At 32.9% G+C, this 23,699-nt stretch overlaps 1 protein-coding gene across 1 annotated transcript in view; it reads right to left on the bottom strand.

Moving 5' to 3' along the window:
- MTA1-like (Metastasis associated 1-like) overlaps positions 1-23,699 on the bottom strand; it is a 67,221-nt gene that overhangs the window by 10,586 nt on the left and 32,936 nt on the right. The window contains 6 exon segments of the mRNA XM_074180697.1: positions 3,632-3,757; positions 3,760-3,937; positions 7,171-7,643; positions 12,290-12,405; positions 12,468-12,628; positions 16,049-16,743. Of these exon segments, the coding sequence (XP_074036798.1) occupies positions 3,632-3,757; positions 3,760-3,937; positions 7,171-7,643; positions 12,290-12,405; positions 12,468-12,628; positions 16,049-16,743 (1,749 nt within the window).

Genomic DNA, 23,699 nt, shown 5'->3' with positions numbered 1-23,699 from the left:
AATAAATGATTTGTATTTCAATTATAATACCAGGCATGGAGATTCCCTATTAAACTAAAAATATTTCTTTCGACTTGAATATCCATAAAAAATACCCGCAGAAATCAAGTAATTCAAACCAGGAATATTTGAAGTGATACGGGACAGGATATAATTGTCGGAGAAAATCTTCTAAAAAGGAATCATTTTTAGTACTTTTTGAGACAAAAGCCCACAGTATGGCACATTACTTGCCGCCGAGAGGGCATCATTGAAAGGGAGGGTCTTGTGACATTTCATATGAATGGTATTTCAATTTTCTATACAATGACAATAACCGGTTGCAGAGTTATTGATATTTGAATTTGGGATAAGCAATTTCTCAACTCCGCCAGCATATCTCAGATTTTTTTAAAATAAATGTAACACCTTTAGCAATAGATGTGTTAATTTCAAGGGCATAAAGTGAAAGCATGCCTCCGCACGAAGCATACGGAATTTTTTCACAGCATACTTTCTAATAACTGGGATGTGATATGTACATCAGAAACATGTCTGAATGATAGTTTTTTTTGATAACGAACTGAGTGACTCATGCTAACTGATATTTCGAAATGAAAAGCGTATGAATACCGATTTTTAGTGGTTATCTGTCAAAATCTCTATAAAAGATCTCGATGTCACGATCTGTTGTTGTACATAACATCGGGAGCGAATTCAACGGTATATGAACAGTTTTCTGAATCCCTGAAAAATTGTAATGTGCTCAACGCCACCGAAAAGTTGTTGTTAGTGGGTGACTTCAATGTCTCTGAAATAACTAATTCGAAATATAACTTGAGAAACGGATCATCATAAGTGAGATTAATCCATTCCATCATGTGTGAGTATAATCTATATTCAATAAATGATATATCTAATGGCTCCAATACTTTGACTTAATATTAACACATATCACGAAAGCGACTGTGAGCGAATGTGAAACGTCTTTAGTGCGGTTGGATAACTGCCATCCAGCTCTCGATATAATGTTCACTGTCAATTTTCAACAAGTAACCGAATCGTCCAAAGGTTACTGGCACGTTACTGCATTTGACTTCAGGAGGGGAAACTTTGTGGAGCTCTATAGAATGCTACCTCAACTTTCGTGGATAGATATTCTATGTATGGATAATGTCGACGGATATGTAGATAGTTTCTATGATTGCCTGAAGGCCGTTTTTGAGAAATGTTTGAAAAAAAAAAGAGACTTACAGAGTGATCCCAAAAAATTCTGGGCTTATATCAAGGAATGTCGAAAAAACTGTGCTGTTGCTAACAGATTCACTTATGATGATGATTAATTATTCAATGATAATGATAGTGCAGACGGTTTTGCTACTTTCTTCAAATCAACTGTCACGAATAGCGGTGTGCCGGTAAACCCCACACTAGTTCCTGAGTATGACCTAGACATCATTGAAATTGGTGATATTAAGGAACAAGAGGTTGAAAATGCTATTAAGACAAAGCAGCCAATGGAATCGATGGCATTTCAGCCAACTTTTTCAAGGCTTACTGTGACTTGTTAAAGCAACCATTGACATTAATATTCAATCTTTCTCTGAAAGAAAATCGTTTTCCAAGCTTTCTCAAAATTGGCAGAGTTACCCCTATACACAAAAGCGGCAATAAGAACAATGTAAGAAACTACAGACCCACAACGGTCTTACCAGCTCTGTCGAAGATATTTGAACGGGTAATATATAATCGAGTATACAATCACGTGGACTCGGTTATAAACGACCAACAGCATGGCTTTATTCGTAATAAATTTAGCATTACCAATTTATGCGCATTTAGTAACTTTGTTATGGATGGAATAAAAAATGGCTATCAAATAGACGTTATATACACTGACTTGGCCGAGGCATTCGACAGAGTTAACCCCGAGGTTTTGATCCTGAAATTAAAAGCATTCGGTTTCACAAACAACACAATTGATTTTTTTCACTGCTATCTATACAACAGAATACAGTTCGTACAGTTCAATAACGTATCTTCCTTCAAATTCACCGCTACTTCGGGAGTGTGGGGTGTGTTCAGTTTCTCTCGGCACATTGAATATTTAGTATCTGAATGTTATAGAATAATGAGCTTTGTCTTAAGATCTAGCCGTGAATTCAATCACGATTCTTGTTTGTTACTCTTTAACTTCATTGTTCGTTTTAAGCTGGAATATGGTTGTGTCATTTGGAATCCAAAGACCTTTTTATATTCTGAAACTAGAAAAAGTCCAGAAACGATTTTTAAGAACACTCTTTTTCAGAAAAACCAATGTTTGGCCTTTATTTATAACGTATTCTAGCCAATTACAAAATTTTAACATGTAACCATTGAAAGACCATGAGTCCTCGGAAGTGATTTTTGTTTTCAACATTGTTAGAAAACTGAAAGTACCTGGAATTCTTTATACTATTGATTTTATTGTACCTTACAAGTATAAAATAATGAGGAACGCACCATTGTGTTGGAAAACAACTGGATTTTTTAATTCATTTTGTTTGTTGGTCACTCTATTTTTTGAATCTGTAGGTGAACGAGGTTCTGAAAATTTTCCAAATATAAATCACCAGTCAGACTTTTCTCTAAATATATGGGACCAACAAGATGACTTTCGAATATTCCTGCCCGGACATTTATTCTCTCAGGAGTTTGATTGTGACCTCGAAAAGTATGTGGGTATATGTTTGACCAATATCGTACATTTTGGGGGTTGAAATTTCCAATTGAGAAAAATGTGCATTCATCACTAAAAAAAAATATTTTTTATACAGTTTCGATTTGTAATCAAACATCAATACATTAATTCACAAAACTGTATTTAACAGGAAACTTATGTCTGTTGAGACAACATTCTCACGAGCAACTGTTGTCGTGGACTGCAGGTTGTTCTTCACTACAAACGCAACGATTTCTATGTCATTCTCGCCAGAGATAATTATTATTTCCTGCTGTCAAACTATCCCAATACTTTATGTACACGGTGTTGATTCTTAATCTTGAAGCGAATTAAGAACAGAAATGGATGTTTTTGAAAAATACTTTGGTTCAATTTTATTTTGAACATGATTAATTTCCATGAACAATTTTGTTTTCTTACACATAACAAACTTTGTGTAACTTGTGATAATTATCTTTTTTCCTAGTCTTCAATTGATACATCAATATCTCTGCAATTGGTTATCCAAATTCAAAATAGTAAAGGTCGTTGTATAGAGAATTGAAATGCCATTCAAGCGAAGGGCCACAAGATCCCCCTTTCTATTTGAAAAAAAAGTTGATAGCCTTCTTTCTGCGGCGAGTGATGTCACATCACTGGCTTTTTTTTATCAAATGGTTCAACTTTGATATCTTCCCCTGTTAAAAAGTTAAGAAAGGGAAACCATTTACGTCTGCACTGTATGAGGATAGCTACTACTGAATTGCTGACTTAATTTTTTCAGTGTTATATTTTGGGTTCTATGTAGTTTTTTTATACATATTCATATGAATGTGTGTATAGATGATTAAAAGATATTGCCATCATGACCTGCCACAAATATCTATGCATATAACATAGTCAAATAAATTATCTATCCAACGCTTAATTGAATTAAAAAAAAACACTTACTGTCCATTCCATTCATTTCGTCATAGGCCCTTCTCTTTAACGAAGGTGACATATTATTCAAAGGGATTTTTTCGGCTTCTGGTTTGTTGGGTATCCGTTCATAGAGCAAACTTCCGTCAGGGGCCTTGGGGGTTTGGGGTAAGCCACTTTGTCAGGCTGCGGTAGCATTTCTTTGGGAGTCAAGATGAGCCATTGAGGTGTTATAGGTCCTGGCCTACCTAGTCTTGTGGCAATGGCAGTGACACTTCCTCTATTCTTTTTCTGATATATCAGAAGCTGTTTGAGTTCAGCAATTGTTTTGCCTATCTGAAAATTATACAAATAAATTGTGTTTGATCAAGAGAAGTAGATAAGATAGAACTTGGAAAACATAGAAGATACAAGGAGAAGAAGAAACAAAATACATAACATTACACTGGAGAAAATGTGTTTTTGAATTGGCTTTTAACGTAATGTTTGAAAAAATTACCGTTATGAAATGTACAATTACATAATAATAATAATAATAATACATTTATTGTGCATAAAAATACATTTTAGACACAAAGGGGATCGGGTTAGCCGGAGGCTGTCTTCCACCCTTCCCATAACTGACATGTGTAATACAATATGAGATATTATAAACTAAAATAAAATACAAATACAACACAGATATCCCTCATATAGAGGGATATAACTATAGATGATCATATATATACTACATCCTATACATACACATTTCAAAGTGGAGATTTTTTTTTTATTACAATGAAGATTATGATGTAACAGAGTATTAATACATAAACAGACAATATACATATCATATTCAGATGGAGATGTTTCACAATATAATAGGAAATATAATAATATAATATAATAGGAATAATAAATACATAAATAAATAAATATATCAAATCTAAGTATTCATCAATTTTAATTTTAATTCTCTTTTGAAGAGGTTAAACGAATTATTAAGTAATGACAGAATATTGTTCAGGTTATAAGGAGCAAAACATTAAACTTGATAGATAGAATAGGAACGTCTGGCATGAAATTAATCTACTGAAAACTTTTCCCACTCTTCAACAAAAATACTGTTTCTTTACGAGTTATCATAATCAGATGATGACTTGAAACGTAATATATTTTGATGATGCTTACTTTTTTAGCGACATATGCGTCAAGAGACAGTATTTTTCTTCTGGTATGGGAAAAGTATTTTCACTAAGTACTTCAATAAAGTTGGCAACATATGAAATTATTATTATCAACAGACTCACATGAAATTGAATTTTTGCATCGGTTTTTGTTTTAAATTAGACCAATTTTAATATTAAACATCTGTTATTTTTGAATGATAATTCAGAAAACGGTTTTTTTATTTAGATTTTTAAAAAGTAATTTTTCTGTAATTTTACTTAGTTTAATAAAAAATACATTACAAAACATGTTATATAATTCAGTAGGATATTTGTCACTAAGAAATTGTAAATTAAGGTCCTTTTTCTTCAGTGATTTTACCAGGTTGAGTTGAACTTTCTTTAACCATGAACAATACAACTATTTTCAAGAAATATTCTATTTAATAATGATAATATAATATTATAATAATATTAGGTCTTTATTCCCAGAATAATACAATAAATAAGTGTGAACATTTACTGAAACGGGAAAGGCTGAAGATCAGTTGGTTGCATCAAAAGATGCAACCTCTGTTTTTCATCTTGACAGTATACTATGTTGATATTTAATTTTTGCAAATATTTTTCCTTTATGTACCTTTAAATAATTTTATCCTGTATCAGATAATGAGCATAGTAAGTGATCAATCATTTTGTCATTTCCCAATTCTACATATACTTTCAAATGTAACAACATTCAAAATTCTTGTTTGAAGGTGGATGACAATGTTTCGTGGTGTATTTCATCAGTTCGGACTTCCATTGCCTAATATAATATAAATTGATTTGAAATCCCTGAAAAAAATAAAAATAAAAAGATTAACCGAAAATAACAATTTCATTAAAACAAAAAACTGAAATTACAAGGAAATAACATACAAGCTACAACCAGAAAATAAAAAATTTAAATATTAATAAAATCTGAAAATTAAAGAATATTATTAACAAAAATGAAAAATAAAAATTAAAAGATTCCAAATCAAGTTACGTCACGACGTTTCGATTGTTAATATCCACAATCATCTTCGGGTGATAACTGAACTTATTCCTCCGAGATCTGACTATTTATAGGTCATTCGGGTGCTTTCACCTTTCACCTATCCCCTTTTTCTTCTTTCCGCTTCATTGATTTAAGCGGTAGATAACCGTTTGGCGGGAGTTGGTCGTTTTTTGCTTGATAAGAGGTTTCCATATGTTACGTATCTCTACGTTAGCTTGACTAAATGCGTTGTTGGACGAAAAAGAAATAGGCATCATCAAAAATGACCTTCAACGGAATGGTTACTCCAGAGTGATGGTAGAACAGGCTTTAGCTAGAAGACAGCAAGAGCTCCACAAGGAAGAGAAGCCGCTACAACCAGTACTTGTACTCCCCTACATCAAAGGATCATCGGAAAGGATAAGAAGGATTGGGTCCAAGTATGACATCAGGACCTGCTTCAGATCTGGGAACACTATCTGTAGCAGCCTCACAAAAACCAGGCCACCAAACGCGGACTGCGATTCCAAGAATTGCATTTACCGGATACCCTGCGAGTGCGGACAATCATACATCGGTAAAATTAAGAGGCCACTGAATGTTCGCATTGCTGAGCACAAGAAACACACAGCGAGGAGAAACCAGCAAATCCGAAATAGCAGAGCATGTTTGGACTCATCAACATAATATCAAGTGGGCTCAAGCTGAAATCATCCACAAAGAGGAACACTGGTTTAGGAGAAAATTCAAGGAAGCCGCGTATATGTTGTCCAACAACGGATTTAGTCAAGCTACCGTAGAGATACATAACATATGGAAACCTCTTATCAAGCGAAAAACGACCAACTCCCGCCAAACGGTTATCTCCCGCTAAAACCAATAAAGCGGAAAGAGGAAAAAGGGGATAGGTGAAAGCACCCGAATGACCTATAAATAGTCAGATCTCGAAGAAATAAGTCCAGTTATCACCCGAAGACGATTGTGGATACTAACAATCGAAACGTCGTGACGTAACTTGGTTTGGAATCTTTTAATTTTTATTTTTCATTTTTCTTAATAATATTTTTTAATTTTCAGCTTTTAATAATATTTCAATTTTTTATTTTCTGGTTGTAGCTTGTAAGTTATTTCCTTGTAATTTCAGTTTTTTGTTTTAATAAAATTTTTATTTTCGGTTAATCTTTTCATTTTTATTTTTTTCAGGGATTTCAAATCAATTTATATTATATTAGACAATGGAAGCCCGAACTGATGATATTCAAAATTCTTATCGTTAAACTTATCGTTAAAATTAAAATGAAAAAATCCACTAATCCACTAATTTGTACAACAAAAAAAATCCAAAATTTCAGGTTAATTCCAGAAAACACATTATGCAAAAAATGTATTACTTCACTTACCATTGCCATACCACATTCCTGTTTGACAGCCTGTATATTTATGGCAAAGAATGGCGCTCGAGCCGCATGCCTTGGTCTCATTATGTGCCTGCACAACCTCCTGGAAATCCTAGTTATCGGCGTGGTACACAAGTAAAAAGCAGTCCGAGTTTTCATAATCGGCCTAGGGGAGCCAGACCTGACCATGATACCATGAGCCGTCGCATAGTGCCTCCCCAGATGTGCTTTGAGCTTGAACTCCTTTCCGCAACCGCCAATGTTACAGCGATGCGGTCTGTGCGGCATTCCCTGAACCCTTTCCTCCTCCACTTCGCTACCAGATATTTTCTTACCGCCATTTTCGAAGTCGCCGTCGCCAAACCTCGTTGGTATTTTGAGGCCACCATATTTTTTCCAGTAGTGCCAACACACTTGGCACAAGCGACATTGCATATGCGAAGGACCCCAGGCGTACCATTGGTTTGATACCGTTACTGAAAATTAATTGTATGGATAAATTAAAGGCAGCATTTGACGAAAAAGTAGATATAACAGAACACTCTATGTTAATGTGTGTAATTCTAAAAAATGTCCTTCAAAACGTTTAAAATTATTTTACAATTGATTGAAGAGTGTGAATTTTCCCTGTTGAAGATAACTGTGTCAAAGGTGATGAGGGAATGAACATAGTGCTCTAAAGCATACTACATTGTTTGAAATGTCTTCAGATTTCTGCAATTGATGATGGGCTTGGCTTCATTTCTATTGGTAGGAGTAATTTGTCCCATTCGTGTACAGTTTAGTGCAGGTAGTTAGTAAGTAAGTAAGTACTTTATTTAACCACTTTATATACAGTATATTTGTAGCAAGTCACGAAAGTTTGTTCATTGGATAAAAACGTTAAGTAGATATTAAACTAAACATATACCACAATCATATATATAAAAATGGATGTTTGTTGGTTGGTTGGTTGGTAAGTGATAAACTTCTACATCGCTCAACCGATCGTGATGAAACTTGGCATGTATAAGTAATTTTTCATAGAGGTTTTTAGGCTATCAATTTTTCTGTAACTCGCCACTAAATGGCGATGTAGAACAATTTTTTGAAAGCACTGTTCTATAACGCTGCGCACGCCTAAGTTTGTTGATTCTAATTCTGTCAATACATTGGAACAGCAGCGATACAGCAACATAGTGCTAGTAGAATATAAACAGAATATACATGTAAGAGTAAATAATTTAAAGATAATGTCTCAGTGAGCATAAATCAAATTATTCCACCTTGTTAGATTTCATTTATGTTATATGCCTTTTCCTCTCTGTTGAAATTGTTTGTCTATTACTTCTCTTGGATGGTAGCTCTGAGCTTTGTCTATTCGAATGTGATAATGTGGTTGCCTTCTCTGAGTTCATGTTTATCTACTACTGATGTGCCGAGTCGACAATTTCTCTCTGTGGTTCCAACATGAATAGATCCACAGCTGCACGGAATCAGATATACCACAGATGTTGCTAAGAGTTGTCTGAAGTCCTTAGTTGACCTTAGACTATCTCTGATGGTTTTCGTAGGCTTGAATATGGATTTCAGGTTGTGTTTGTCCAATCCGGTCAGTAACATTTTAGGGTCTACCTCGAGTTACTTTGGTGTTGTCTTTCCTGGGTCGAATTGCCCGTGAGAATTGAAGGCATTTTTCAGAAGATTAAGTTCCTTGGGTTCATAGATACATTGGGACTTCTCAACTACCCTTCTATTTTGTCATCAAATAAAATCAAATCAGTTTATTCATTCAAAGGACCCATTAGGGTATAGAACATGTCAAGAAGCAGTTAAAACATTGCTTCTTTCAAAGGCCTACTATAGTATTGGCGAATTTCTCTCGGACCATCTCGACTGAATGGGTTCATGCGGCTTTGGCATGACATATCCAATTTTTATAACTACAATTGTTTTAATTTTTGTAATTCTGACTTTTGTTGTATACATTTTTATTGTATTATTTTTATCTACTGATCTACAATTTTATCGTTTGATGTGATTTTTATGTGCTTAATACTGACCTATCCTATACGTTTGTCAACGTCTTTGAGGATGAATAAATATTATTATTATTATTATTATAATGTCTTAGTGCATGTATATAAATATAGTAAAGACTATTTACATAACTACAAGACAACAAAAGGAACAGCGATATAAATTATTTGCTTAAAAAGTTACAATAAAAATTCATCAATGCTATAAAATAAATTTTCTTGCAGAAAGCGTTTTATGGAGTTTCGAAATTTGAAGTGTGTAGGCTGAGTTTTAATGCCAGTGGATAATTTATTGTAAATTCTCACACCTGTTGAGAGTGATCCATTTGATGTTATTTGGAGATTGCTATGATTTGGATTGATTAGCTCATTGTTTCTGGTCATGATTGGTGGTTGAATATTTTATTGAAACATCAAATCAGTATATATTTCTTTTTTGTACACATGAAAATGTTACAGACCAGGTTGAAAGAATACTGGAGAAACACTACATGAAATTGATATTTTGCCACCCATGTAATAAAACTGAAGTAGCAAACTGTGACAAACGTAGTATACACTCTAAGTAGTGCCTCTTTGTCTTTGAAATATCTATATTGTAATTGATCGTTTGAATTACTACTATGCTGCTTTCATATTTCAATGGGGCCATTGCCTGCTAAAGGATCTAAAGTTACTAGAGACGACAGCTTTCTTAATGTCGCTATGTAATCTTACTAGATCAACAAAAATATTATCATTATTATATCAAAAGAACAATGCCTTTTTTCTCTCCACTAGTTTTCCACCAACAGAATAGTTCCGCAAAAACATTTTAGTCTATGTCATACAATACTTTCCGAAAGTGCCCTAAAATTCTGTCAAAACAATAAAAAGAATATTTCAGAAAAATGCTCGGATGGTGGTAACCCCAGAATATGATGACGCCAACTTGGTTGGTGAACGCGCGTCGAGAATAGTATTGCAGTTCTGGAGTATAGGAAAAATACTTGTTTTGGATTCATTCCAAGTTAGAGGTTCTAGTTTTACATTATACATCGAGTTACAGTTGATATGAAACAAAAATTTAATTAGGCGCAGATATATTTCAATTATTTGTTTCTTAAATAATTACAACTTTGAATGCATATCTTTGTCTTTCAAGTCAGGAGATTAAAATATTTTGAAGTTCTCAGATTCATTTTATAACAGATGATCTACAACTTTTGGAAAAAAAGTGAGTAGGATTTCTACTAGTGGCGAAGGTAGCTGAAAGTAATCAACAGTCGTGAATATGTTAGTAGACTTTGCAAGAATCTTCATTAAAACTCATCTGTTTGACAAGTTGAACAGAACCATACTCGTCTATTTGTTACAGTATTTAACCCATTAGCACATCGTGTCCCTTTAAAGGGACGCCTCTGTTTTAGCAGGTAGATATGTTTCTAACTTCATTCTCTAGTTGTGACCGTGTCCGTCTCATGACTAAAGTCTGTCCAGCTCAGTTTGCAGATAAAATTTGAAGAGTGCAAGATGGTGCAAGGATTCCAAATCTAAAAGGCAAGTTCTCCAACCCAAAATGATTGCAAACTATAACAAAACTATGGGAGGAATTAATAAAATGGACGGACTTATTTCTCTATATAGGACAAGAATGCGACAAAGAAAATGGTATCGGCCAATATTTTCATACTTAGTTGATGGTATTGTGACAAATGCTTGAATTCTAATAAAAAAACAGATGCCTAACGCTAGTTGCACACACACCGATTTTGGACGGCCAGTATAAAATCGGCCGATATTTTATTGGTAGCAGGTGCTTGCACACTCACCGGATTTTTATCGGTCAAACAATCAGTTGCTTTGTTGTCGTAATTAACACGCACTACCAAAACGAAGTTAATGCGTAGTAACTACAATTTCACCTAGCATTCGAGACTGGAATGGTCGGTAAAAAACCGGTGAGTATGCAAGAGTGTATTTAGTCATGTACGCCACTACTTCCCGGTACTGCCGGCGATACAGTGGCAGTGGACGGCTGCTCACCGGTATTTTACCGGCGACGATCACCGGTCGGCGTGTGTGCAAGGTCCCGTTCCCACATGTGGTTCACTATTGGAATTTGGACGACCGGTACAAAGTCGGCTGTCCAAAATCGGTGTGTGGGCAACTAGCGTAATGACCCAAGCTGTTCTTCTCTACTTGTTTTTCGAAGATATATACCTCTCAGTTTGCTTCAATCTTATGGCAAAAAAATCAAGTAGAAGAAAAACGACACCGCCATTTCCACTTGCTTCCAGATTTGACAATATAGGTCACATAATTTCTTACAACGAAAGAGACAGGAGGTGTCAAATGTGCAACAAAAAAAGTAACTTTAGTTGTATAAAATGCGACTGTGGATTGCATCCTAAATTTTGTTTTGAACTTTATCATCAAAATTGAAGGTATCTTTCATTTTTTAATGTAATAAATAATATTCTCATCTGTTCAATTAGCATAGAGTCCCTTTAAAGGGACAGGCACTCAAAAACAAAGAAATAAAAATAATTCAAAAATTTTTGTGACTTTTTTTCAATATATTTTTCAATATTACTTAGAAAAAACTCAAGAAAAACAATTAATTTTTAACTTTATGCACTAATGGGTTAACAGTGTGAGCTAGAACACAAAATTAGAATTAGGTTCGGAATTGGCTTTATTGCATCTTCAAAGTTGATAATAGAATCAGAGTGAAACAAAATGAAATGGATTATCTACAACTTTTTGAAAAAAGTGAGGATTTCCACTATTGGCGAAGGTAGGTGAAAATAATCAGTCGTGAATATTTTAGTAGACTTTGCGAGAATCTTAATTAAAACTTATCTGTTTGATAAGTTGAACAGGACCATACTCGTCTATTTGTTGCAGTATTAAACAGTGTGAGCTAGAATACGAAATTAGAATTTCGGAATTTGTTTTATTGTATCTTCAGAGTTAATAATAGAATCAGAGTGAAACAAAGTGAAAGGGGTTCTCTACAATGCAGGTAAAAAGAGAAGAATAATTTTCTACAAAAAAGATAGAAATGGCAGATGAAGAAACAAACGGCTTACTAAAATTAATTTTATTTTAATCTAACTTACCATTACAAGATTCACAGGCCTTTCCACCCAACGACACTGCTGCATCCGAGCTACCATTACTACTTCCATTCACTACACCCTTGTTATTGTTTAACGCTGCTGGATTTGGTTTGTTACTGTAAACGAATCAATTAGAATGTATATCTATGGAATATTTCAGTATTTAATACGAACTCACTAGTTAGGAATGTAGACCTGCTTCAGCTTGGATTCGGCTTCGACAGCTTTTACTCTCTTCTGTTGGACGTATCTGTCTGTCGTTTTCCACATGTAGTAGTATTCTATTATGTTCTTCAGCGTTTTCCAAGGCAGGAAGTCTTGACGGATGTCATTGAAGTCCTTCAAAAAGATGTATTTCAGAATAAATTTGATACTACTGACGAATCCAAAACTAAAATTTATGTAATTTACATTAACAAGGCCCTTATTTCCATTTTTAATGTAGTAGTTCCTCTATAAGTCATCAAGAAATCCTCCTAATACTGTGTATGGGGATGGCAATTGGCAAACCATTTATTTATTCTAATGACCTCTAATGCCTGGTATTACAAAAGATGTGAAGGATTTAACAGAGCAAAAAATAAAATACGGAAATTCTTTTTTGTACAAAGCAAATATTATTTGTTTTCACTATTGACAGAATAGAAAAATTCAGCTTCATTCTTGATAAAGTGACATACTGAAAACTAATAAGATTGTAAGGTATCTGGAAATTCTATTTGATGAGCCTCTGAACTAGAATGCTAAATATGAAGAGTTTTAATTACAGAGATTAAACTGTGTATGAAGACTGCATTGAGGAGATATACATACATACTAGAAAATAAATATTTCAAAATAAATTCTCGATATATTCATCTCTCCAAACAACTTTGAACATGGATACTGACTCAGACAATGGTCTCTTGTTAAATGAAAGAAAAACTGTGCTTTTACATTTTAATCATTCAAGAACCACTCCAGATCACACTTTACTGGTAACGTCAATTAATGGATCAATTCAACAACAAGAGGAGACAAACTTTTTGGGTTTGAAAATAACAAAAAATTTAAATGAAATGAATAAAAACACTTTTTGGATTTGACCCCATTATCAAGTATAAAATGGGGTCAAACCCGAAACCGGTCGTATAAATAAAATTTACCAGTGGGATATAAAAAAAAAGTGTTTTTATTCATTTCATTTAAGTGATCATGAATTACCATAAAGTAAACAAGTCATCAATCACACATATAACAGAAAATTTCAAATAGAACAAGCATATTGATACGATTTGTGAAAAGATATCCTCAATATCTTATTGTATTCAACAACTACACTGAAATGTGAGTAGATCACTCTTATTAATGTACTACCATGCATACTTTCATTGTAACATTTCCTACGGTATTATAGCTTGGGGAGCATCTAGCGATTGTTCCAGAATACTCAAAATTCAAAAAAGAACCATATGGTATATAGCAGGAGTTATTAGAAGTTACAAGTATATACATTTATGAGATATTAAAATATGTAAAATTGCATAAAACCAGTTTTCCTACTCTTTCCTACTCTTTCCTAATAAGAATTATAATACTAGAAAGTCCCTACAGTTGGAAATACAGAATAGTTGTATCTGAATCATTTCCAAGGCTTGTGGGCATTAAATTGTACAATACACATCCAAGTACAATAAAAAATCTGGTTCTAAAACAGTATAACTATCAAATCAAAGAGTCGCTCCTGGATAAATCCAATTATTCTCTCAAAGAATATATGGATGATAACTTGTGACCCTGTACATGTGTAACATTTTAGGAAGATTTTAATAACGATGCTGTAACATAAATAACAGAATATTTTTGGTTTTGACTATTATATATTATGTACATGTCCAACATTTTAGTCCGATTTTAATAACGATACTGTTTCATAAATAGCAGATTATTTTAGGTTTTGACTATTATATATTATATTATCTATGTAAATTGTATATTGTGTCTCTAAGTGCACGGAGTTTGTATTTTTAATTTTGTATTTGTACACGTTTTGACATATTCTCAATGTCATCTATAGATGACCCAACTGAATAAATATTATCATTATTATTGATGCCTGCCTGAAAACAACTACTCTTACTGGCTAACAATCTTTCTCTTAGACGAAAGGTTCATACATGCAGTTGAGCTGCGTTAAATCAACTGGGTCCCAGGCATTTTGCTGTTTGGGTCCCACACTGATGGGAGGTAACACCTCAAAACCGGTCTGTAGCTGATACATTTACTCAAATAATTTCAGCATGGTCCTGCTGCTGGATGTGAGACTAACCTCTGTGAGGTATCTTGCATAAATGTCTGTCAGATATATTTCAATATCCGGCGTGGTATAAGCCGGGGAAGTAGTTTTTTCCGGCAGGCAATTACCAGTACCTACTGTGTAGGCAGTTGGGAGAGATTAATATTATGAAGTTTTGGTCTATGGAGGAATACATTTCTTTCTTTTTTTCTTTATAGCACTTCAACAGGTTATCTATTGATTCAGCTGTGTTTATTTTTCATATTATCGAAGGTTAATTATCCAAAAGACCGCAAGAAACATTTGCTCTTCCACAAAAAATGTCTTTCGGAGGATATTTCTATGATGGAGTTGTAACAAAAAATATTGTTGTGTAAGTAATATTAATTGATTCAACATTCCATGATGAAATGATGCTTCACAAGTTCATTCTACAAAAACTATGTTAGTAAAATTTCAAAATCTTACTGCATATACAATTTGATCCTGAACTAGCAGGTAGGTATTCCACAGAGATCAAATTGCAATATTATTAGACCATTGTAAAGAAAGTCCCATTACATTCACCTGTGAACAGGCTTAAATATTTATGATAATTATTTTCAATCCCTGTCAAGTTACTACCCTGATGGTTTCACTATTCAAGAATGAATTGTTGAAGAGCATATAGTTAAATAACACATTGACAGTTTACTTGTAAGATCAACAATGAGTAATAAATTGTCAAAAAGGTAATTACTTAAAATCAATAAAAAAATGGTGCAACCCCAACTGTTTTTTCCTAACATTTTTTTTATAAACATGTATTCTTGAAATAACCAACTGACATATATCTTACATATCTACAATTTTCTTCAGACGCATAAGTTCCATAATCATATCAAAAAACATTTTCAACATTGGTGTCATTGTTATTGAGTAAATATATTAAATACTAGTATCTGATGTAATGTTAACGATGTACACTGAGAAAAAATATTGAATTATTATTTTTTAATTTAACGACTTCGTACCTACAACTACCATCTTTAAAAAGGATATACTTATTGACTCAAGGGGTGAAAATAGGATGAAAATGTTTAAAAAATTCGTAAAATGACGAAATCGATTTAGTACACCTACCAAACTGAAATACGTTATTCCTGGTGACCGATTGAAATAAAAATTTCAGCATTAACTTTTTTCGAAACATTCATTGCCAGCTGTGCATTTGTCTTTTTCGAGAAATTTGCCAACCCCGTTTACTATGAGCATGATGTTTTATTTCAAATCCAAACTTGGTTGTCTGAAACTGCAAGTTGAGCTTAATCAATTGCAAAAAAAGCTCCAGATCAAATGTTTATGTATAGTTACTTAAATGTTTGAGTTTCCAATGAATTTGATCTTTTTCTTTGCATTTTTTCCGTTATGCGAACATTTGTTATTGTGAATAATTTCGGAAGGCACAAAATTCATGTTTTGCCCCGGGCGCCACTAGATCTTACCTTTCCATATTTATCCAAAGCCTCCTCAAACAAATTCGCTTCCGAAGCACTCCACTCTTCCATTTCGTCTCTACACAGCACCGGACCACTAGATGGCACCAAAGAACACAACGCGCCCGATAAATTGTAACCGTGCCGATGCAAAGTGTCCATGGCATGGAACAATGTTATGTCCCGACTAGCTGCCGCCGCCGACATATGTAACGAAGGTTGTTTCACACTCGAGCTGCAGTCCAAGGCCCTCGCGAAAGTTCCGACACTTCGCGAAACCACCAAAAATTGGTCTATCTGCCGGTCACTGAGATGATGGTCTGGAGTCCATACGATGCTCTCCATCTCGCTGAGGTCGCGATCGTCACTTTCACTATCTCTGAGCATGGGGGGAACGTCGCACTGATATCTACTGCCTACGCGGATCTCGCCCTTATCTGCCAGCAGAGTCTTTTGCGTGGGATCGAACACTAAGCAGTAGAAGAACATATCGTCTTTGTTGAGGTACGAGCCCAAAGCTTCGGTTTCGTTGAACAGGGTGACGGAACACTTGCCTCTAATGTGCGTTGCCGGTAAGGTTTCCACTTGGCGGGAGAGAAACAGCTCGCGATGCTTCATCTGGTGACGCTGCTTCGGGCTGAGAAGGTCGCAAGCTCTACCGGCGCTCTCTGGAATGGGACTCTCGCCAGATTCGTCTAAGGCACCTGGACAAAAAATAAAAAGATTAATAATCACGAACGGATAAATTCAAGTCAATATAAGAACACCGGTTTTCATGGCGTTTAAAGAGGCCATAGTCGAATGGAACCGAAAGTGCCAAACGTTTCGTCTGCTACTGCGGCAGACATCATCCGTATGTGCGTTGACTTCGAGACATAATCTACGTTCTCGCAGTCAACGATGAATAATTGAAATCTATATATATATATATATATATATATATATATATATATATATATATATATATATATATATATATATATATATATATATATATATCCTACTTTTACACAACCTCTAACATTGTAGAAAGTGAACAATTATTATAAAACACCAAACTGATAATTTAAACAAGTCACCTGCTTTTAGCATCTGTACACCTTAGCATTTACATATTGTTTAATAGTCTAGTTCACATGTACTTTTTTTGTAACATTTTTCAGCCCTGTCCAAAAATTACGAACAAGTTGTCATTCGATTCATATTTTTGCCTAGAAAGTTTAACGAAAGGTCTGAAAACGCCCCGATAAAAATTACAAAAGTTATAAACAATTGAGCGAAAAAAAATGGGGCTTTAGTTTTTTCTTAATATCCCGGAAAATTTTCAAAATTTTGGAAATTTGAAAAATGATTTGAAAAGATCAATGAATTTGCGTAAAAAAAGTCCCGACTCTCGAAACTGTATCTCGATTATTTATAATTTTTACAGAGCCCTGAAAATAGAGCCAAAAGCGGGTGGTCCGGCTTCCGCGCGCCTTTCGTCACTCTGACATAAAAACAAAAAAAATTATTTAAAAATATTAAATGTAAATATTGAGGAATGAAAAAATTCATGTAATGTTGGGATGATACATCAATAAACAATAATCCGCAGTCAAAAAATTTTTATCCCAATTTTAACGTTAATTATAAATTTGTTAATTAATAACTTTTTCTAAATTGAAAGTTAATATAAAAATTCCTATAATTATTAAACTAAAACCCTGACATTTCTTTCCTTTGGTGAAGTTATCCTTAATAGGCAAAAAAATAGATTACCGTTGCCAAAATAAAAAAATTGTTATTTTCTATTTTCTTATTAACAATTGAAAATTATCATTTTATGAAAAATACATTACAATTTATTTTTTATTGTTTCAATGTCTCATGTCCAAAAACTAATTAATAATTTTTTTTAAATTTTTTACAGCTATTGTTAATGAATTTATTATAAACAAATACATTGTTTATAAGCAATTCGAAATTTTTTTTTGCATTATGTTGATGGAAAAAAAATCATGATTTTTAGAAAAAAATGGTTTCTTAAAAAAATTTATTTGTTGCTAAAAAATGCATTTGTTAATTAACAATCGTTTTTTGCAACTAAATATTAAAATTAAGGATCCGTTTTTTTAATCATAATTTTTATTGTTCTTTAACGTTTTGAAAAAACTTATTTTATTCTTTTTGTTAATTGTTTATTTAAAAAAAATTGTCATAAACAGTTTTTTTTTCAATACTTTGTTCTATAATAAAAGTAACTGTTTTTTTTTAATATCGCAATATTGAAAGTTTTAAAAAAATAGAATGAATAAGAAAAAACAGTTACTTTTATTATAGAACAAAGTATTGAAAAAAAAAATGAAAAAAAAATGTTTATAACAATTTTTTTCAAATAAACAATTAAAAAAATAATTAAAAAAAAGATTTGTGAAAACCTTAAAGAACAACAGAATTTATGATTTAAAAAACGGTTCCTTAATTTTAATATTTAGTTGCAAAAAACGATTGTTAATTAACAAACGCATTTTTAGCAACAAATAAATTTTTTTAAGAAACCATTTTTTTTTCTAAAAATCATAATTTTTTTCCATTAACATAATGCAAAAAAAATTCGAATTGCTTATAAACAATGTATTTGTTTACAATAAATTTATTAATAGCTGTAAAAAATTAAAAAAAAAATATTAATTAGTTTTTAGCCATGAGACATTGAAACAATAAAAAATAAATTGTAATGTATTTTTCATAAAATGATAATTTTCAATTGTTAATAAGAAAATAGAAAATAACAATTTTTTTATTTTGGCAACGGTAATCTATTTTTTGCCTATTAAGGATAACTTCACCAAAGGAAAGAAATGTCAGGGTTTTAGTTTAATGATTATAGGGATTTTTATATTAACTTTCAATTCAGAATAAGTTATTAATTAACAAATTTATAATTAACGTTAAAATTGGGATAAACATTTTTTGACTGCGAATTATTGTTAATTGATGTATCATCCCAACATTACATGAATTTTTTCATTTCTTAATATTTGCATTTAATATTTTTAAATAATTTTTTTTGTTTTTATGTCAGAGTGACAAAAGGCGCGCGGAAGCCAGACTACCCGCTTTTGGCTCTATTTTCAGGGCTCTGTAAAAATTATAAATAATCGAGATACAGTTTCGAGAGTCGGGACTTTTTTTACGCAAATTCATTGATCTTTTCAAATCTTTTTTCAACTTTCCAAAATTTTGAAAATTTTCCGAGATATTAAGAGAAAACTAAAACCCCATTTTTTTCACTCAATTGTTTATAACTTTTGTAATTTTTATCGGCGCGTTTTCGGACCTTTCCCTAAACTTTCTAGGCAAAAATACGAATCGAATGACACCTTGGTCGTAATTTATGGACAGGGCTGAAAAATGTCACCAAAAAGAGCTAAATCGAGTAAATGTAAACCAGACTATATAAAGCTGAATAATCAAGACTTTTTTCCGTGGAAGAATGTCATTAGTTATTTATTCTATTTCACCCCTCACGTAAGGGGTGTTCATATTTGCATCGCTTATAACACGCTACTGTGTGGCGATTTGTGTAAGTATTTGTTGGACTAAAAAATTGTACGTTTGGGCCTGGCACCCTCTCGGCACTCTTGGTCTTTTTATAGAATTTCGAAATACGTCACGCATCTGATTCCTTGATTATTATTTATGGTTATAAAATGATAATACATGGAATGTTAAAGGTCAAATATTATTCCGATAATTCTCGTTTCTTTACCACGAAAGAATTATTATTGTACATATTGCAACATCGTAACAAATCTAACTCAAACCTTATTCAAGATAAACATGTAGCTTCTTGACGGTAAATATTGCGAAACTTATGTTTAACTAGAAAATTCAATTCGCATGTTTTTCGAGGTAATAAACTTATCACACATCTTTTCCCTAGCAACTGTTATACATTTTTCGACTGAAAGCAGCTTTCAATGAATTTTATAGTGTCAAATTGAAAATATTCAATTTTTAAACAACATAAATAGGCTATTTGTACTCCGAGTATTGAAAATTGACGTGGTTTTCGTAAGCATTTATTGTCGTCCACTGTTCAAAGTAAATGAATATTCTAGTCTAGTTCACAAGTACCTTTCAGATCAAAATTTTTTCGCTGCCTCCAAAAAGTTATAGACAATCAACTGAAAAAAGGGGTTTGGTTTTTTGCAAATATCTCAAAAACTATTTGACATTTTTCAAATTTAAAAAAATATTCAAAAAAAGCAGTAAATTTCCCCAAAGAAGTCCTACCTTCCGGAATTGTAGAATCAATATTTATAATTTTTCTCTTGAGGGTTAAAAATACGTCCTGAAACGGGTACTCTGGCTTGCGCAAGACACGCCTACTTTAGACCTTTAATGAAAAAATATTATTTCTACTTATTGAATATCGAAATTATAAATTGAAAAATTCAGGCACCTACTGGATAAATGAATGAATAATAATCTGCGGTCAAAAAATTTTTATCGCGATTTTCCAGTTAATTATGCATTAGTAAATAAAACATTTTTTCTACCTAAACAGAAACGGTCTATTTCTCGCACAACGCCACTGAATAAAAATTATGTTGCATTTTGATGCATAGAAGATGTGTGTACTGCATTTCACAAACATATGTAGACATACCAAAATTATAAAAAAAAATGTCACAAATTTTGCACCGTGTAGTTGAAAAGATCAGATCTTTAGGAAATATTTATATATGGAGTGTTTTCTCAACATGAATTCAAAAATAGCCTCCTTGAATTTTAGAGTGTTTTTAAGAAGCACACTGTATACAGTTAAATATAATATCCCTACGAGTAAAACTGCTTTCAACAAATGGAAACATTATGTTCTATAGCCGTGATTGTGAATTTTAAGCTGTAGATAATTGGTTGTCGATTTCATTTGTCAGTCATGGTATCGAAAAATTCAAAACTCAAGATGTCGAACCATGCCACAAGTGACAGGTAAACTTTGTTTCATCAAAATGTGTGTACCATAGCTTTTTTTATAAGTTTTCTATTTCCTATTTCAATAGATATATGGTTATATTCTTGTCTAGACTAAAAACCCACATCCGAAACGAACTTTAGTATTACATTTCGGATTAAGATCACCAAAAATATTCAATATCTAAGAAGAAAGATTAATATTTTCTGATAATTATCGCCGAATTAGGTTTTTTTTGATAAAAATCAATATTTTTAATATTCGGGAATTCTGTTATACAACATTCTCGCTTCTAATATCTAAAACAGTAGATTGTTTCCTATCATTTGGATACACGTGATGAATCACGGTTATCAGGGTTCGTTCTGATAAAATTTAATTGCGGTCTCCATTTGGTATCTATATCTACCTATTAGAGAACCGGAATTATGTCAAGCGGAGTAACTATTCATTATTATATAATCTGTTAGGCTTCGAGTGCGATAAGGAAACCAGACGCGTTACTCATTTACTTTCCAACAAATCACAGAATTTGTAGAAGCGTTATCTCATAATAACATATGCTTCTGCTCTGACACGTTGCAAATTTTTCGTAATCAATTTCAATACTTGAAATGAAATATTAATACAATAAACTCCATATAAATGTCTTACTCATTCGGGTGATATATTTTTATGTTCCATCATTTCGTTTATGCAGATTCACTCTTGATACATGCTCCTATTCTTACCGACAAGTCGTGAAGCTATCCACATCCACACCATATACGGGGATGGTCTGAAAGTTTCCGATCTCAAAATGAAGATTTGCGAAGAATAAAAACTCAAAATCGTCTCCACAATTTATTATCACCCTCAGACATAAGAACGGTAAAACAGTTAATCAGTACATGTTTCGAACCTATATAGGTTCACCATCAGCTAATTATTTAAAATTGTTCAATAAAAGAAGAACAACATAACAATACATTGTCAACCACCTTCAAACAAACATAACAATAGTTAATACAATGAAGTATGAAATACTTACACGGAGAAGAAAATATTTTATTTTATAATGGAAAAAGAAAATTGTCAGTGAACAAATGGTCACAATGACATGTTAATAATAATGAAAAAATATTTTTAAAGGTAGTAAAAAGGACGGAAGTTCGTCACATTATATCTATACATGAAAACTAATTATAATGAAAGATATTCGAACTGAATTGAATGAGAAAGGAGAATCAACTGCTCAGAACACGGGTCGATATGTATGTGGTGGTCCTTCTCCTGCTGGGTTCTGTCTTTGCAAATCTCTTGTCATTGTTCCATGTCATCTCGATTTTATCTCTTTATATTCGTGCTTTTCACGCTCACTGTTAGTGTTGTGAACGCTATGACGTCACATATGACGTCACACCGTAGTGCTCACGGATCAGATCGTTAGCACTGACTGTGAACATTGATGTTATTTTGCGCCATTTATTTGAACTATCGAGTGTTTTATTTCTGTGAATTCAAGCGTCCGAAATAAAATTTATTAAAATGTCGGTGAGTTTTTCCGTGTCAATTGAAGAAACTGGCGAGATAGAAAATCTGGAAATAGTTTCTTCGACGTAACGTTGAATACGAGGTCTAAGCTCCAACTTTCCTCGCTTCTTGTTTAACACGAGAATTGTGTTAACCAGTTCATCTTCGGAGCTACTCGATGATGACGAAATATCTAACATATCTTCCACATCAATATCACTCTCGTCACTTTCCCCGATTGTAGAAAATGCTAGAAATACAAGCATTTTCCGGTCTTCATCAGCTACACTATATACTCCACTCATATTTATTTCAAAAAATGCATTGTTAGGTTATGTTTAACTTGTGGAATTCGTAAGCACACTCACAAGTGATCCGAATTATCAACACTGCAAACAGACGTTGGCGCGCTCACTTAAATCGTACCCGACGTTAGCAGTGTAAACGTCGTAAGTGCTGTGAGCACAATTCGGACACGGCCTATATTTTTGACATGGCCAAACCCGGAAACCAATGAAAACATTTTAAGAGCATTTGAATTGTGGCGCGTTTATATTTTTTATATAAATGTCTGGGTTGTGAAAGTTATTTTGACGTGAATTATATTTAATGCTTTTTGGTAATGTTCTCCTTTTTGTATTTCATTATGATTTAGCACATGTACTCAGTGTACCAAAGTGACAAGTACCGCATTCTAATCTCGGAATATGTTTTAGCAGTGTATAAAAGCATAACAAATTCCCCATACTTACTCTAAATAATCGAATAATTCCTTCAATTCAATAGTGATGCATTCTTATTTTAACGCAAAAAAGAAACCTGATGACATATTTCAGAGTTTGTCACGCCTCAAGAAGAAAATGGCGGAGGATAATTACTATAAATAATGGAATTGTTTGAATGAAATAGTAACGGTTGGGGTTGGTTATTTTAATTGATAGAATAACTTATTTCAATGAAATAGTAGTTTGAATGTATGTTGGTGGGATGGCGATAGGTAGTTACTCTAAATATTGGAAAAGCACGTTTCAATGAAAATGGTACGGCATTCTGATTTTATTATGTTTCCACCACTACATTTGTTAGAATATTTTATCGATATGACTAATCCTCGTACATACATTTTTACAGTTATAATCCACTGTTGCATGTTTTCTATGAGATATCTGCCCAAATCAATCCAAC

The sequence above is a fragment of the Leptinotarsa decemlineata genome, unplaced genomic scaffold (genome assembly GCF_025532065.1).
Source record: "Leptinotarsa decemlineata unplaced genomic scaffold, Ldec_3_MD MMD2_tig00026299_RagTag_RagTag, whole genome shotgun sequence".
In the NCBI taxonomy this organism is placed as follows: domain Eukaryota; kingdom Metazoa; phylum Arthropoda; class Insecta; order Coleoptera; family Chrysomelidae; genus Leptinotarsa; species Leptinotarsa decemlineata.
This window is presented reverse-complemented; position numbering and strand designations above follow the sequence as displayed.